Source organism: Rana temporaria, chromosome 4, assembly GCF_905171775.1.
Source record: "Rana temporaria chromosome 4, aRanTem1.1, whole genome shotgun sequence".
In the NCBI taxonomy this organism is placed as follows: domain Eukaryota; kingdom Metazoa; phylum Chordata; class Amphibia; order Anura; family Ranidae; genus Rana; species Rana temporaria.
In genome coordinates, this window is record NC_053492.1 from 126,143,329 (window position 1) to 126,162,321 (window position 18,993).

At 42.8% G+C, this 18,993-nt stretch overlaps 1 protein-coding gene across 1 annotated transcript; it reads left to right on the top strand.

Moving 5' to 3' along the window:
* The first annotated feature begins 1,019 nt into the window (after window positions 1–1,019).
* Window positions 1,020–6,957, top strand: LOC120936579 (E3 ubiquitin-protein ligase RNF152-like). The gene is made up of 2 exons (XM_040349040.1): window positions 1,020–1,658; window positions 4,888–6,957. Exon 2 carries the CDS (start codon window positions 4,943–4,945, stop codon window positions 5,753–5,755), a length of 813 nt encoding a protein of 270 aa, XP_040204974.1. The 5' UTR covers window positions 1,020–1,658; window positions 4,888–4,942; the 3' UTR covers window positions 5,756–6,957.
* The last annotated feature ends 12,036 nt before the right edge of the window (window positions 6,958–18,993 follow it).

The following is an 18,993-nucleotide window of genomic DNA, read 5'->3' on the forward strand; positions in this document are numbered from 1 at the left end:
AGGAACTCCGTTCCCACACATTCCCGCAGGACTTGAGCCCTGGCTCAATGTAATGTTAGAAAATATTTTTTTAGGGTGAACCCCCGCTTTAACTTCAATGGCATGCAATACCGCATGCGGTCAGAGGCGGGGGATGCCGGAGAGCCTCGGAAACGGCCGTAAAGGCCGAGGACAGTTCGGCTGACCTCGGCAAACATCAGAAAGACTCCCTTTCTGAGATTTGCTGAGGTCAGCCGAGCTGTCCTCTGGCATTTCTGTGCATTTCCGAACGGCGCTGATCGGCTCCTCCTCCCTCCCACCTCAGGCCAAACACGGTACTGCACACTGCTTTGGCCTGAATGTGCTCGTTTTGCGAGACAACACTCGCAAACCGAGTTAGGATATTTTAAAATGCAGTGCTCGTATTGCAAAACGCTTGTTAACTGCATTACTCGGATCCACTGTACATCCATCTTAAGTGGTTAAAAAAAAAGATTTGTTAAAATAAAAAAAGCGCGGGGGGGGGGGGCAACGGACCTTTCTTTCTCTTGCTGTATATTGTGAGTGCTAGAAATTTCTTTATCCAATTTTGTAAAGTTACTAAAAGTCCCTTCTTCAGCTTTTCACCTAAAAAATAAAAAGAGCCTATAAATTGATAGAAACACAGATTTTTACAAAAGATTCCATATTCTTCTTTGGTTTTGTGGATCACTCTAAAAAATAAAAATAAAAGGGGATGTTCCTGTATAATAAAAGATGTACATTTGTAAAATAATGCAAATGATGATATGCTAAATTTGCCACTAACCATGACTATTCTGACCACCATACAGAATAAGCCCGGAACTCATTCTGCATGAACAATGCTTTATTATTCCCCTTTTATAGAGCAATAAAATGGTCTACCACCACTATAGTATTACTATCGGGACTGGTTTTGCAAGGGTTGAAATGTCATCCCTTTACGCGTTTTTTTCTCCCCACCTTGTAAAATGTGTAATTTCCACCTTGTGATTTGTCACTGTGCTTCTTCTAGGTGCTGGGTGTCACATTGTGTGTACAGTAAAAGCACAGGAGACAGAAAATCATAGCAAAGGGGGAAGCTTTGCCTTTTGTACAGCAAATCAGCTGAAAAGAAGGAGAAGAAAAGGTGAAAGATGCTGCTATGTGTTTGTCCTCCAGACCAGTCAGATCCTGCACATTAACAGGAGGAATCCTGCATACAAAGACTCTGCGTTACATCACATTACTGGGGAGCAAGCAGGAAGCTCAGAAAGAGACAAGGAGAGCAGCTGCTGCCTTTGTTCCAATATTGGAAAGACATTGGGCACTGGAGGAATGGAATATAGAGTCATGTCGGACCTGTGGAGAAAATATTGTCTGCTTTTGACTTTATTAGACCAACAAAGGCTTGAGATGGCACAGAGAATGAAATGAATACAAGAAAGGAAGAGAACACATCTTTTCAAGGCAGCATCACAAGGAGGAGACAAAGGAAAGCACAGGAGGAGGATGGAGAGCAGAACTGTTAAGGACCGTGGATGCTGAAATCCTGATTTTTCCCAACACATCCTAAAGCATGAGACATCACTCAGATCAGTGTGTTTACTAGAGCTGGACAAGGCTGCCAATACATTCCAATAAGTGACATTGATTTCCTCCTGGGAATTGCAGCTTCTGTGAGTAAAAACTACCTTCCAAACAGTAATAATCTGTTGTTCCATGTGCTGAAATCATGCCTGATACTGAAAACATATACATTTACCTGGAAAGTAAGGTAATTCCAGGTAAATGATATAGACCATCTCATCTAGGTTTACATTCATAGTGCTGATTATAATTCACTAGTAGAAAATGTTAGACAATAGATCACCAGTCACATGTCACCATCCTAGGGCCAGATTACAGGACTGATCACAGACCACTAATAGAAAATATCAGACAGTAGATGACCAATGACTTGTCACCATCATAGGGCCAGGTCACATGACTGATTACAAAACATAACAAAAAATGTCAGACAATGGATTACCATTGACACATCACAATCATAGAGCCAAGTCACAGAACTGATTACAATCCAATAATAGAAAATATCAGACGGTGGATTACCAGAGACATGTATCATAGGTTACAGGATTGATTACATTCCAATATTAGAAAATATCAGACGGTGGATTACCAGAGACATGTAAAGATCATAGGGCCAGGTTACAGGACTGATTACAATGCAACAATAGAAAATATCAGACACTGGATTACCATTGACATATCACAATCATAAAGCCAGGTTACAGGACTGATTACATTTCAATAAGAGAAAATATTAGACAGTGGATTACCAGAGACATGCCAAGATCATAGGGCCAGGTTACAGGATTGATTACATTCCAATAATAGAAAATATCAGACAGTGGACTACCAGAGACATGTAAAGATCATAGGGCCAGGTTACAGGACTGATTATAATCCAATAATAGAAAATATCGATAATACTGTACATCAGAGAATATCAGATAGTGGATTGCCAGAGACATGTCATAATCATAGGGCCAGGTTACAGGCTGATTAAGATCCAATAATAGAAAATATCTGATAATAGATCAGTGTTCCGATCATAGGGCCAGGTTACAGGCTGATTACAATCCAATAGTAGAAAATATCAGACAGTGGATTACCAGAGACATGTCAGGAACATAGGGCCAGGTTACAGGACTGATTACAATACATCTGATAATAGATCAGTCACAATCATAGAGCCAAGTCACAGAACTGATTACAATCCAATAATAGAAAATATCAGACACTGGATTACCATTGACATGTCACGATCATAAAGCCAGGTTACAGGACTGATTACATTCCAATAAGAGAAATATCAGACAGTGGATTACCAGAGACTTGCCAAGATCATAGGGCCAGGTTACAGGACTGATTACAATGCAACAATAGAAAATATCAGAAAATAGACCAGAGACATGTCACGATCATAGGGCCAAGTCACAGAACTAATTACAATCCACTAATATAAAACATCACACAATAGATTACAAGAGACATGTCACAATCACAGGGCCAGGTCACAGCTCCTAATTACAATCCAATTATAGTGTCAGATAGTAGATGGCCATTGACTTGTTAGTATCATAAGAGGCAGATCACAAGACTGATTACAGACAATTGATTACCAAATACATGTCACAATCATAGGGGCCAAGTCACAGAACTGATTACAATCCACTATGAGAATATATCAGACAGTGAATTATCCGAGACATGTCACAATCATAAGGCCAAGTCACAGAACTGATTAAAAGGCTACAATAGAAAATACTGTATCAGAAAAGAGACTTGTCACAATCATAGGACCAAGTCACAGAACTGATTTCAATCCACTAATAAAAAACATCAGACAGTAGATTACCAGAGCCATGTTAGAATCATAGGGCCAAGTAACCGGATTGTTTACAATCTACTATTAGAACATGTCAGGTAATAGATCACCAGTGACATGTCGTGATCATATAGCTAGATCACAGATCCTAATTACAATTCACTAATAGAAAATGCCAGACAATAGATCACTAGTGATCACAGGACTAATTACAATCCACTAATATAAAATAATTAATCACCAGAGACATGTCACGCTTGTAAAGCACTCCATAAACTGTCAGCGCTATATAAATCCTGTATAATAATAATCATTGGATCAGATCACAGATCCTAATTACATTACATTACATTAATAGAAAATGTCAGACACTGGATCACCATTGCATATCACAGCCATAGGACCAGATCACAGATCCTAATTACATTACAATAATAGAAAATGTAAGACACTGGATCACCATTACATATCACAGCCAAATGTCCAGATCACAGATCAGATTCAAATCCACTAATAGTGTATGCCTGGCAATAGATTACCAGAGACATGTCACTATTTTTGGGGCAAGTCACAGAACTAATTACGATCCACTAACAGAAAATAATAGATAACACACGTCACCCACCATTGCAGATCACAGATCCTAATTAAAATCCAGTATTAGTAAATGTCAGTCATTAGGTCACCAGTGGCATACACCACAATCATACAAGCAGATCACAGGACTGATTACATTTCACCAATAGAAAATATCAGACATTAGATCACCAGTGATCATAGGACTGATGGTAATCCACTAATACAGTGACAAGTCACAATCGTAGGACCAGATCAGAGATCCAAAATAAAATCTATTATGCTGCATACACACTATCACTTTATGTGATGAAAAAAAACGACATTTTCTGTGAAGTAAAAAATGACGTTTTTGAAACTTCAATTTTCAAAGACGAAGTTGCCTACACACCATCGTTTTTCTCACAATGTTCTAGCAAAGCGAGGTTACGTTCTCACCACTTTTTCCATTGAAGCTTGCTTCATAAGTAGCTTCTGGGCATGCGCGGGTGAAAAAACGTCGTTTTAAACGATGTTTTTTGCTACACACGGTCAATTTCTGTGAAGTAAAAGTTGACGTTTTGAAAAACGACACATAAAATTGAAGCATGCTTCAATTTTTTTTGGTCGTTTTTTAGAAGACATAAAACAATGTTTTCCCCCACACACAGTCAATTAAAGTGACGTTTTTAAAAACGTCATTTTTTTTCATCACATAAAGTGATGGTGTGTACGGGGCATTAGAAAATGTCAAACAGGAGATGACCAGCGACATGTCACCATCAAGAGCCAGGACACAGGACTTATTTCAATCCACTAATAGTGTGTGTCAGGCAATAGGTGACCTGTCCTGGTAATCACTGTGCTCTGTATATAATTATTATGAATGCATTTGGCTGTCTGATTTCTGACCAGTGACATTTATTTGAGTTGCTGTTCTTTGTGCTGCTTTCTTCCAGGGAGGTGTATCATTGATCCTGGACTGGGCTATGGGCCTTGGAGTGAAGTTTGGACATGGCTAATTACCAGACCAGTGGCAGCTCAGGCTCAGATCTCACCCTGTCCTATGAGGAATATGAGTGTAAAATCTGCTACAACTACTTTGATTTGGATAGACGAGCCCCCAAACTGCTTGAGTGTCTGCACACCTTTTGCCAAGAGTGCCTGAACACCCTGCACCGCAGAGAGGATCGGCCATGGCGCCTCTGCTGCCCGGTATGTCGCCATCGCACTGTGGTCCCAGACTCAAGGGTGGATGCGTTGCCTGTGAACACTAAGGTGGCCGAAGCCTTCCCATTGTATGTACGGCATGATGACCCATTTCCCCAGGACGTCCTTCCACCCATCACCTATCATCAACGTGGCCTGCCATACCACCACGGCACACCAGTAGCTGCTGTGCTCCATGGTGCTGTTGAGCTTCGCTATGCTCTACAGCCTGGACCAGAGGCCACTTTAGCGGCCGCTGCAGCTAACAGAGACCGGGAAACATTTTCGGCCTTAGGTCAAGCCCAGGCAGTCAGTGCCCCCTCACCCAGAAGGGGCTATGATAGATGCCAGAGCTGTAAAAGGGCAGTTCTGACCGCAGGCTGCGTTTGTGTGGTGTTCTCCTTCATAGCCATGGTGGTTCTTTTGTTTGCTGGCTTGGTTTTTGTGAACAGATACAGTGGGGCCCCAGCGCCTTCTCCTGCAGGGCCTATCTGCCTGTCAGTGGCCAGTGTGTTGGCCCTCTTCTCAGTGGTGGTCACCTGGGTCATTTGCTGGCTGAAGTACAGGCCGGAGCCCGGGGAAGGTAGCAGGGGCCCATCCAGTAGGAGGGACACATGAAATATAAAAATTAAAATACGACTGATCTGACAATCTCCACTGCTCACATCGTTACCCCATGTATTTTATACACAGCCTTTGGATTAATTATTAGCAATATTAGGTCGTTGTTAATTGATGTACCATGTGACCCTGTAGGTAGAACACTGTCTTATATGATTCACACATATATACTGCCATAACCTATCAGGCTGATATGGACAGAGAACACAAGATCCTTCCAATGCTGCTTATACACAAGGGCATCCAATTCGATTGCCCATGTTTTTGAACATAAAATCTTGGCCTTTTTGTTTTTCTAAATGAGGCATCCTTTTAAGAACATTGCCATGCTGTTTTTACTGCAAATAATAGGTACAAACAGCCGAATCACCCCAGCATCATCCCCCCCCCCCCCCTATTGGTATCACACACCCATCACCAATATCGCCAACCTAGCACCATTATCACATACTCAGTATGGTATCACACACCCAGCACCAACATCACCCACCCAGCATTGGTATAATCCACCCGGCAACAACAGTATCATTCACCCAGCACCGATATCATATACCCAGCATTGGTATAATCCACCCCGGCAACAGTATCATTCACCCAGCACCGACATCACCCACCCAGCATTGGTATAATCCACCCAGCAACAGTATCATTCACCCAGCACCGGTATCATATACCCAGCACAAGTATCCTTAACTGAGCACTGGTATCGCACATCCAGAACAAGTATCATTCATCCAGCACCCGTGTCACACAGCCAGCATGGTATCACCCACCCAACACCAGTGTTACCCACCCAGCACTGGTATCACACACCTAGCCCCTCTATCACCCACCCAGCACAGTTACCACACACCCAGCCCCTGTATCATCCATTCAGCCCAGTATTACCAACCCAGCACTTGTTTCACCCAGCCAGCCCCTGTATCACCCACCCATCACCAGTATCACACACCCAGCCCCTTCATCACCCACTCAGCACCAGTAACACCCACCCAATATCGGTATTACCCACCCTGCACTTATTTTATTAATCCAGCAATGATAGTTACTATCCACCGAGCCCTAATATCACCCACCCAGCACTTGTATTAGCCTTGTTACCCACCCAGCACCAATATCACCAATCCAACACCTGTATCATCCATTCTGCACTAATATCCCACATCCAGCACCGGTATCACCCACCCAGCACAGAAATCCTACACCCAGCAACGGTATCACTCACCCAGCACGGGTATCACCCACCCAGCACAGAAATCATACACAGAGCATTAGTATCACTCACCCAGCACCTGTATAACCCATCTAGTGCTGATATCATCTACTCAGCACTGGTACCATTCACCCAGCACCAGTATTACACATCCTGCACCTAAATCCCCAAATGCAGAACTGATATCACCCCACCCCCAGGTCTGAAACAGCCAAGCAAATAGAATTTCTAGAAGAAGAAAAGGGCAAAAATAGCAACTCACATGTCCTTTAAAGGAAAAGTATGGTGTTTTTTCTGTGACCACAAATTTTGAGTTTTTGTGTTGTTATCCTAGTGACAGTTACATTTGTGTATGCTTGGTCTTCCATATTTTGTCACTTATTAAATCTGAACCTATTAAATCTGAACAATGCAAGGGTTAAATGCTCATTTAGTCTAGGGGTGCAGGAATAGAGTATATTACTTACCCTATTCCTTTCTCCATCACTCTTCTCTTTTGGCCAAAGCTCTGGGCTGCCCGCAGTCCGACAGCATCATGAGGAGCAGTACAGGGGCCAGGCTGTTAACGAGTAACTATGTGAGAAAGCACACATGAGACCAGGGCCCGAAGCACCTTAGAGAGGATGCAGTGCTGGAGTATTACACTTTATTCATACACTCCTAGACTAAATGACCATATAAACCTTGTGTGGGAAAGCCCCATTGCAAGGATACATTTTGCCTGATTCCAGTGCTTCAGCTTTAAATGTAGAGAGTCACAGTTAAGCCACCAGAGTACATAAGATATTATCCTCATAGGGGGTGCATTATTTTATAGGTGAACTCCAAGTACATAAACTTATTTTCAATATCCACAAAGTATATAAATCCAATTTGTGTGCACCAAATCCCTTTGCAAACCCAAATATTATCTATTAACCTAAGCAGAGAGCAAAGCTATGGGAGGAACCCAGCATTTCCACTTAATACAGGCTGCCTGCAGAAAACTACAGGAGGGGGTGGATACAAGACCAGTCACCCTGCACAAAGAGAGATGGCAGGAGTGGCTGGTCTTTACTACAGGATCACTGCAAAAATCTTGAAAATACAAATACCTCTTGCTTTTAGATAAAAAATATGTTCAAAATATATATTCTTAGTTCAGATTTAAATACGCTGAGTAATTTAAAGGCTTGCATTGTGAAAAGGGCCATTAAATAGGAAGAAACGGCTGTGTGCAAATATTTCTCTGTTATTATATACATTTGAAGTATACAGAGAAAAATAAGTTTTTCATTAACACAAGATTAAAAGATTGAGTCTGTCAAGTTCAATTTTTGCATATAAGCCTTAAAAACATTATTAAAAAACAGATTTTCCCAGCTAGTGTGCTGAAAAGTTAAAAAATAATTCCAGGCATCTGCATGTTCTAAATAGTTACACTGGTCCAGCTTGGACTAATTTAACTATGTACAGTATATGACATACCTGACCGATGTCACTGGAAGCTGGAAATCACTGAGGTAGACACTGCTACTTCAGTGATCTCCACTTGTTTCTGGGTCCCATGCTGAGCTGCTGGTTTAATGCATTGTGAGCACAAGAGGTTGGCCGCTCAGCATGGGCACCATTCAAGGAATGCATTGCGTTTTCTGAATGAATGCAAAACATTCTCTGATTGGACATGATTTCAGCAGACCACTTCTCCATCTCATCCAATCACAGATTGCTTTTTCTTGCCAAGTGGTCGACCTCCTATATTCACAATGCAGGAGAGCAGCCGTTTGGCATTGGTCCTAGAAGCAAGTGGAGATCATTGGAGTAGCGGTGTCTGCTTAAGAGATTTCCAGCTTCCAAGGGCATCAATCGGGTATGTTATATACATAGTTACATTGTTCCAAACTGATGCCTGGAAATATTCAATACTGTCAGCTTTTTATTTCTGCATGTAACTTAAAGTGTAAGTAAACCCACCTATCATTTTCAGACAAGGAAGCTGCCATCTTGGCCTATGTTTAACCTTCAACTGCCATGATGCTGCACATGTGATCAGTTATGGCACCAGCCATTGGATGGTTTGACAGTTTGGTTAAGAGGACAACCAATGTGACAGTTAGCAATCCCGGCATGCCGGAAATGTAACTGCTTTTTGAAACTGTCAGGCCCCATACACACCATAGAATCCATCCGCAGATAAATCCCAGCAAATGGGTTTCAGCGGATAGATCCTATGGTGTGTACAGACTCACCGAATCCATCCGTCCGAAGGGATCCCCGCACGCGTCGTAATGATTTGACGCATGCGTGGAATTCCTTATATGACAGCGTCGCGCATGTCGCCGCGTCATAATCGCGGCGACGGCGCGACACGTCATCGCCAGAGGATTTCGGCGCGGATTTCAATGCGATGGTGTGTACACACCATCGCATGAAAATCCGCCGAAATCCACGAGAGGATTTATCCGCGGAAACGGTCCGCTGGACCGTATTCGCGGATAAATTCTATCGTGTGTATGGGGCCTAAGAAAGATGGGTTTACTTCCGCTTTAATTGAAAAGATTTTTCTTTAGTTCCTGTGACACTCCCCAAAAATTGGATTCTCACTGAACATAAGAATCTAACCGCTACCAACTCAAATTTAAATATGTTAGCCTTCACAGGCAGCGCTTTATTTTTTCTCATTGGTGGTACAACATACTGTATATGACTAAAACCCAGGACACTGACTAAAACATGTTAGGGTTTAGATTTTTTTGTATGCTGAATGATGCTTCTTTTAACTAGACAGATGCTGGTTTGTTGATCATGCAGAACTGCTTCTATGCTGTTTGCTAAATACTCTGGTCAGTTGACAGCCATGGCTTTTACCAAACTGAATATGGTTCTCTTGCAAGAACCCCCCTCCATCTCAATAGATTTGAGCATGTTGATGACGCTACTTACTGTTCTGCGCATGTAATGTTTAGGCAGTGTTTAATGTGCGTAGTTGTATGTGTCTGGTAGAGAGGCAGGAACATGTGTGCCCCCATGCACTTTCCTGTATATGTACAGGAAATAATGGCCAGATTCACGTAGAGCCTCGTATCTTTATGCCGGCGTAGCGCATCACATTTGCACTACGCCGACGTAACATAGTGAGGCAAGTACTGTATTCACAAAGCTCCCTAAATTACGTCGGCGTAGCGCAAATGGCCCGGCGTAACCCCGCCTAATTCAAAATAGGCAGGTAGGGGGCGTGCTCCATGTAAATTACCCGTGACCCCATGTAAATACGGGGCCGTTGGTACGGCGCATGCGTGCGCATGCTCAGAATCACGTCGCAAATACTCCTTGCTTTCGACGTGAACGTAACCTACGCCCAGCCCCATTCACATACGCTTACGCAAACGACATAAAATACGACAGCTGTTCCGTCGTCCATACCTTGCATGGGCTGCGCCATCTTTTTGGTGGTTTATCTTTACGCCGGAAAAACGCCTTACGTAAACAGCGTATCGGGCGCAAGTCCGTTCGTGAATCGGCGTATCTAGGTCATTTGCATATTCTAGGCGTAAATCCACGTACACGCCCCTAGCGGCCAGCGTAAATATGCAGCTAAGATACGACGGTGTAGGAGACTTACGCCGGTCGTATCTTAGCAACAGTGAAGCGTATCTCAGTTTGAGAATACGCTTATAGATACGACGGCGCGCATTCAGACTTACGACGACGTATCTACTGATATGCCGTCGTAAGTGTTTATGAATCTGGCTATAAATGTTTAAGGTATAGATATGAGCGCGGTGGGTGCCAACGTCAATATGCTCAGTTAGTGAAGGACATAGACTGCATGGAGCACCAGTGCAAAAAACTCTTTGGTTCTCCTTTCGATGCTCATTATTGGTGCTCTTTATGTATGCTTGCCCTCTAGCAATGGTGCTACCTGGTCAAAATCTGTATGAGTCAGGACCCCAGAGGACTTCTCTGATAATGTATATGCAGTACATACAAACGCAACTGGACTGGACAATTTGCACTCCTTTTGGATAGAGTAGAGAAAGGTTAAAACTCTTGCCAAGTATTTTTATATATTTTTTTGCTGCCTGTGTACCACTGAGGAAATTTTCCATCACTTCTTGTCCCAGAGACTCAACAAGACATCAGCAGATATCTCCCAAAGTTGTAGACAGTGGTCCCTTGAACAGGTGTCCCCATTAGAAGATTTTCCATCACTTCTTGTAATGGGTGAATTATAAATTTCACATTCTTCTCTACAAATAGAGGGACAGCAATAAAAACTTGACAAAAGGATTAACCCATAATCACTCAATACAAAACAAAAAAAAATAAAAATAGTTTTGACTGGAGAAACCCAAACCAGTAGGCCTAATTCCATGTTACAACAGTTGCATTACCGAAGAGGGTATTTCTGTGTTTGGGTCATCTGGCCCCAAAATGTGACTTTCCCTTTAGCTCCCTGTGGTAAATTTGGGCCCCTGCCCAGAAAGAATAGTCTGTACAGTTATTATGTAAGCCTGCTGTTTCAGGGCCAGGAACAGTGAATCTAAAGATGAAACTCTGGAACATGGATGCATCTTGGCTCTTTTTATAGAGTATAATGAATTACCTGTCTTTCTGGTAGGCAAGCCAACTTTCAGAGCACTTTACCCTAAACTATATCTCATGTTTTGTTAGTTTTGGAAGGAGTGGGGAAGGGTTAGAATCACAATGATGTGTTTACTGATGTTTGTCTCCTGACCGTTCCCGCTGGGGAGATCTTCTTCATATTTCTCCTGGGAACTGTTACTGGTAATGAAAGTGATGGGGAAACCCAACATGTCCAATAGTAGAACATCGCCGGCACTTAAATGCTCAAATAGGAGGCCTTTTATTTATCACAACCAGTGACTAAGGGCCAGATTCACAAAGAGTTACGCCGGCGTATCAGTAGATACGCCAACGTAACTCGGAATCTAAGCCCGTCGTATGTTTAAGTGTATGCTCAAACTGAGATACACTTAAACCTACCTAAGATACGACGGCCTGCGCCGTCGTATCTTAGGGTGCAATATTTCCGCTGGCCGCTAGGTGGCGCTTCCATTGAGTTCGGCGTAGAATATGCAAATGACTAGATACGCCGATTCACGAACGTACGCTTGCCCGTCGCAGTAAAGATACGCCGTTTCCGTAAGAGGTATGCCGGCATTAAGATAAAGCTGCCCCCTAGGTGGCGTAGCCAATGTTAAGTATGGCCGTCGTTCCCGTGTCGGAATTTTGAAGTTTTACGTCGTTTGCGTAAGTCGTCCGTGAATGGGGCTGGATGTAATTTACGTTCACGTTGAAACTAATACGTCCTTGCGGCGTAATTTGCCGCAATGCACACTGGGATATGTACACGTAGGGCGCATGCGCCGTTCGTAAAAAACGTCAATCACGTCGGGTCACCATTCATTTAAATAAAACACGCCCCCCTCATCCTCATTTGAATTACGCGCGCTTACGCCGGCCCCATTTTCGCTACGCCGCCGTAACTTAGGAGGCAAGTGCTTTGAGAATACAGCACTTGCCTCTCTGACTTACATCCGATGGAGTGTACTCACCATCGAATCGAAATCCGCGCCGAAATCCTCTGGCGATGACGTGTCGCGCCGTTGCCGCGATGATGACGCGGGGCGACGTGAGCGACGCAGTCATATAAGAAATTCCACGCATGCGTCGAATCATTACGACGCATGCGGGGGATCCCCTCGGACGGATCGATCCGGTGAGTCTGTACAGACCAGCGGATCGATCCGCGGGATCCGATTCCAGCGGATAGATTTGTTGGCATGTCAACAAATTTTTATCTGCTGGAATTCGGAAATATCCGCGGATAAAGATCCGCTGGAATGTACACACCATAGAATCTATCCGCTGAAACCGATCCGCTGAGATTTTTCAGCGGATGGATTCTATCGTGTGTATGGGGCCTAAGAGTATATAGAGTCACTGTCTACCTGATGAAGAGGCTCTGAAGTGTTGCGTCTTTTGTGATTAATAAAACGGCCCCTATTTGAGCAGTCAATAAAGTTCCAGTATTGAAAATATCCACTAGCAAGACCATGCAACACTCAGTTTGTATAGACCATGTTAACTCAAATGTTATAAATGTCACAGAAACAGGAGGTGAAATCTTCCAATGAGGACACCTGTTCTATAATAAATAAAGAGCTTTCCTCTGACTTGGTAAAGATTTCCTCTGGTTTGTTGTTGCATCTCCAGTAAGCAAACAGAAATATCCTCAACAAGATACAGGCAGCACATAAAAAAATGATGGAGGCTCTATCCATCACCTACTCTATTTAATAATAAAAAAAAGTTTAGGTTGTATACACTTTAATTGGGTCAAGGCTGAAGTGTTGGCCAAATATCAAACTTTACTAAAGTAGCAAGTTAATGAGGCATGAGCACACAGCGTAACCCACTGCAGCCAATAAGAATTAATATTTCAGTGATCTGACTACAGTAAAACTCATTCCTGATTGATGATTGGGTGCTATGGGTTATGTCACTGCTTCACTTAGCACTGACCAACGAAATAAACCGGAGTAATCAGAGGATGCCCATACCAGTACGGTTGTCTTCTTTTCCGTAGTGATTGGTCCAGTTTGTTGGAGTTTATAGCCTAATCTGCTAAAATGGTTCTGGTCACATACATTAGGATTGTCACCTAATCTCATCTTTGCTCTTGAAAATATGTTTTACTACTTAATTGTTTAAGCAGCAGAAGACAAGAAGAAAAAAAAGCAATGTGAATATAAAAATGTGTCAAATTGTAGAGAATATATTTGTGAATGTATAGAATTTACCGTCATGTACGAGTAATTACAGTTTTAGATATGATTAAATGTAATGGTTTGTAACACAAAAGATGTATGATTTAAGGGGGATTAAACTGACATTGGTAAATAATAGACACCCATAAACACAATGCAAGCTGTTGACATTAAAAAATGTAAAAGGAAAAATGTTCAGCTCAGTTAAATCTTAATATTTCAGTTTTTGTTTCACATTAGCAGTGTACTGTATATTTCTCTGGGCTGTCATTGGGGGAATATTTCTGTAGGAGGATCTTGTACCTCCTAATTGTAACAGTCATCACAAAGCCAGATGTTGGTGCCATGCATCCTTTTTTTTAATCCAAGAAAAATAAGTTTATTGATTAAAAATTTGACACATACAGTCCAAAGTACCACAATCATATTGAATATAACAGACACATACATGGCCATATACAGAACAGAAGTATATGTAAACACAAATCAGCATACTGAAAGGACATATAAACCGCATCCAACCCCCACACCACCCCCTGTCCTGCTAGCCCAAGAGTCTGTCCATGACTAGGTCATTCGGAGCTAGCCCCGGCGTTCCCAACCACAAGTCCCACAACCTTTCAAATTTTCCAGAGCGTCCCCTATGTTGGTATATAACCTTCTCCATCCTCAATGCATTACCAAGTGCAGTGATCCACTCCCTGACCGTGGGGGGCACCTCAGCTTTCCAATGCTGCATGATCAATTTCCTGGCCATAAAAAGGGCCCTGTTAAGGGCCTCTCTAATATGGGGTTCCCATTCCAGCTCATCTAGAAGATTCAGGAGACACTGCTTAGGATCTAATGGGATCGAGACCTGGAATACTGCGTTTAGTGTGTCTGTCACCCCCTTCCAATAAGCGTGCAACTTGGGGCAGCGCCAAAGCATGTGTATCAAATCCCCATGGTCCCTTTTACATCTTGCACAAGTCGGTGTGGGCCGCAATCCCATAACATGCAATCTGTGGGGCGTATAGTATACTCTTAGGAGTGTATATAGTTGCGTCAGGCGTTGTCACATTCAGGGAACAAACGGTAACCGACTGCAGGGCCTCCTCCCACTGCTCCTCGTCCAAGGGACCTACATCCACCTTCCACTTCCTCCTAACTGTCAGGGGATGTTCCTTTAGATATTTGCAAAGCAGTGTACTATAGCTCTGGGAAATAAAACCCTTAGATGTCTTGGCACTCTTGAGCTGTGAAAGGATTGGAAGGGAGTTCACATTCCACTCCGAGGCCCTGGACTGGGCAACGGTGCCATGCATCCTTAAAGGGGTTGTAAAGGTAAAAAAAAAAAAATCCCTAAATAGCTTCCTTTACCTTAGTGCAGTCCTCCTTCACTTACCTCATCCTTCCATTTTGCTTTTAAATGTCCTTATTTCTTCTGAGAAATCCTCACTTCCTGTTCTTCTGTCTGTAACTCCACACAGTAATGCAAGGTTTTCTCCCTGGTGTGGAGTGTCGTGCTCTCCCCCTCCCTTGAGGGGGCGAGCAGGAGAGTCAGGACGCCTACTAACACACAGCTCCTATTTCTATCTGCAACGTAGAGAGCGTCCTGACTCTCCTGTTGTCCAATGGAGGGGGCGAGCACGACACTCCACACCAGGGAGAAAGCCTTGCATTACGGTGTGTAGTTACATACAGAAGAACATGAAGTGAGGATTTCTCAGAAGAAATAAGGACATTTAAAAGCAAAATCGAAAGATGAGATAAGTGAAGGAGGACTGCACTAAGGTAAAGGAAGCTATTTAGGGAAAAAAATTACCTTTACAACCCCTTTAATGGAATGAATATCATGTTGAATAAAAGGATAGAAAGGGAGGCATGGAAGGGAAGAGTGAGACTTTTTTTCTGGCCATATATCAGGAGACTTGGACACCAACTTATGCAGGAAAATCGTAATCTTGCTGGGTCTTGGGTGAAATATAAAAAGTTGAAAGTGATCTCTCTTGGCAACCCATGACTCAAATATTAGTTTTAAACAGAACTGGCCTTTACTTATTCCAAAAAAACATGACCATGTTGCATATATTATCCTGATGTTGGAATTATCATGGACACAATACTCAGTCATTGATACATTAATAAATGTGTTACATAGATGCAGTAACATTGATTTGTAATAATGATTTTAAGTGCAAAAAGATAATTTATGTCTCAGTTTATATACATGTATGGTATTTTATTATACTAAATTGTAATGATGTTATTACTTTTTATGGGCAAACTTTTTTGGTCAATAGTTTCAAGTTAATTTATCTTACATTAAAATGTTTCTTCTATGATTGTTAGTGTCTTATTATGTTAAAATGATGAAAGGGGAATGCTTGACATATCAGAGATAGGGGGACTCTACGTGCCTCCATGCTCACCCACTCTTTACAGCATCTCTTATTTATAGGAAATGTTCTCATGTTGTTGTTGGTATGTAAAAACAATAGAAGCATGTACTCAGGGCTCAAGTCCTGCGGGAACGCGTGGGAACGGAGTTCCTGCACTTTTTTCACAGCAGGAACTCAGTTCCCTTTGCAGGACTAGAGCAATCCTTCACTAAGTGGTGATGCCCAGCTCGAGTCACTGTCAGGGGCAGATGAACCTTAGTAATCCTTTATGTTACTGGCCGCTTCCTGTATATGGATTCATCGGGGTAGTGTGCGGGTATTCTGTCACTTCCTCGAGGCCGCAATGTCTCCTGGGAGCTTTTGTCATTGTTCCCAGGAGACATTGCGGAGGTCTGCCGCGAGTTATCGCGGGATTTCGAAAGAACTTGCGGGTAACTTGTGAATACCCGCACACTACCCGATGAATCCATACACAGGAAGCGGCCAGTGACATAAAGGATTACTAAGGTACAGTGGATCGAAAAAAAAAAAATGCGGTTTAGTAATTATGTATCATTTTTTTTTGGTGGGGGAGTGGATCTTGGGTGGGAGTTCCCACACTTTTTTCCCCCAGGACTTGACCCCTGCATGTACTGCTATGTCAGGGGTGTCCAACCTTTTGAAGAGCGAGGGCCACTTAAGCGACTTAGTAACCAGTCGCAGGCCACAATGAGCATGGTGGGCAGATGACAGGTCTGCGTCCACTCTGCATATGCAAAGCGGACACAGACACAGCCCACTCTACTCTATGGGCCCTCTGACCCGATCAAATGGAAGGGGACGGATTCTGTTTTTTTTTTTAGTAGATCGGATTGGAGGTAGGCGGGTGTAAATGGACACAAGTCCTGTTTACATCTGCCGCTCCATAGAGGTAAATGGAGGGTCCGATTGGGTCAGACGGATAATTTTAAAGGGGACTAAGGCTACTTTTTACACTGATGGTCTGCGGTCTACCCACACCGTGGGTGCAGCACAGTGCACCTGTGGCTTTCCTGCAGGTTAAATTAACTTTGCCATAGAATTCTATTATATCCTGCAGGTGTGGTGCACTTTCAGAAAGTGCACCACACCTACAGGTAAAACCAGAAGTCTATGGCTCAGTGCAGGTAACCTGCAATCTGGGCTTTCCAACCTACCATCCCAGGGCAGGAGGTCGCGGTCCACATTGGAGGGCTCCGCGGGCCACTGGTTGGGCACCACTGTGCTATGTGGACATTGAAAATATCGTTTTCATTTTAAGCACACTTTGCATGCCGACTTTACATTTATTTGGTTGCCTCACTACATCATCATGATCTGTAAGTACCTCCCAGCAGAACAGCATAATAACAGCAAACTATACCTGTATGTCACATTATATGGAGGTGCATTAAAATTGGCCCGTCACTTGCAATGTTCACGGTAACTCAAAAACAAAAATGTAATATGTTGCAGTTTAGCAGTCTTTAACCACTGGCTTACTGGGCACATATACCCCTTTCCTGCCCAGGCAAAATTTCAGCTTTCGGCACTGTCACGCTTTGAATGAAAATTGCCCGGTCGTGCGACGTGGCTCCCAAACAAAATTGATGTCAACACAATATTTTTTACTTTTTGCTATAATAAATATCCCAATTTTATTTATTTTTTCTCAGTTTAGGCCGATATGCATTCTTCTGCATATTTTTGATAAAAATCGCAATAAGTGTATAGTGATTGGTTTGCGCAAAAGTTAAAGCGGCTACAAAATAGGGGATAGAATTATGACATTTGTTTTTATTATTTTTTTAATGTCGGTTATCTGCGATTTTTGTCAGGACTGCGTTATTATGGCGGACACATCGGACACTATTGACACATTTTTGGGACCATTCACATTTATACAGCGAACAGTGCTATAAATATGCACTGATTACTGTATAAATGTGACTGTCAGGGAAGGGGTTAACACTAGGGGGCGAGGAAGGGGTTAAATGTGTTCCCTGGGAGTGATTCTTACTGTGGGGGGACGGGACTGACTGGGGGAGGTGACCGATCTGTGTACCTATGTACAAGGGACACAACATCGGTCTCCTCTCCCTGACAGGACGTGGAGCTCTGTGTTTACAACAGAGGGTACGTAAGGACATCGCGGCCGCCAGGCATGCGCATCAGCATCTTAGTGACGCGCCGGGCACGCGTTCTTATTGGGAGTATCTCACCAAAAATGTAATTTTTGTTCCAGGGAATGCCTGAAATCTGACTTGTATCTTGGTGCAGACTTCTGGGAAAATCATTGAGCCAATCACACAAACAGGAAACTATGTTTCTGGGGGTGGTCGGTACACATTCTGTGTGCAGAACTCCTCCAGGTAGCCATATTGCATTTCATTTTCAGAAAATTACAGCGGCTGCAGATTGAAAATATATATATTTTTTTTTAAAAACATTCAGTTACAATATGACTTGTGTTGCAATTGTATACACTATATTATTTTTTCTTTATTTGCTATTATTTTACTTTGGACTTTTGTCTGATGGAGCATACAAACGGTCGGATTTTCTGTCAACAGCCTGTCATTACACTATTCCCATCGCAAAATCCGATCGTGTGTACGAAGCTTTAGGGTGTCACAAGGACAGGATATGAGGATAAATCTGCCAGATTAAGACACACACAATGCACAAACCTGACTGGGATTCTACCCTTGTCCTATTCTTTTCAAAAAGACTTCATTTAGGATTTAAAATGGAATTAAATGGTATCCAAGCACCACAAACAATCTAATTCATTTTTAATATACAAAGCAAACTCACCCATCCATCCATGTCTCCATGCTTTATTTTGCTGAGAAAACACCTCCCTAGCAT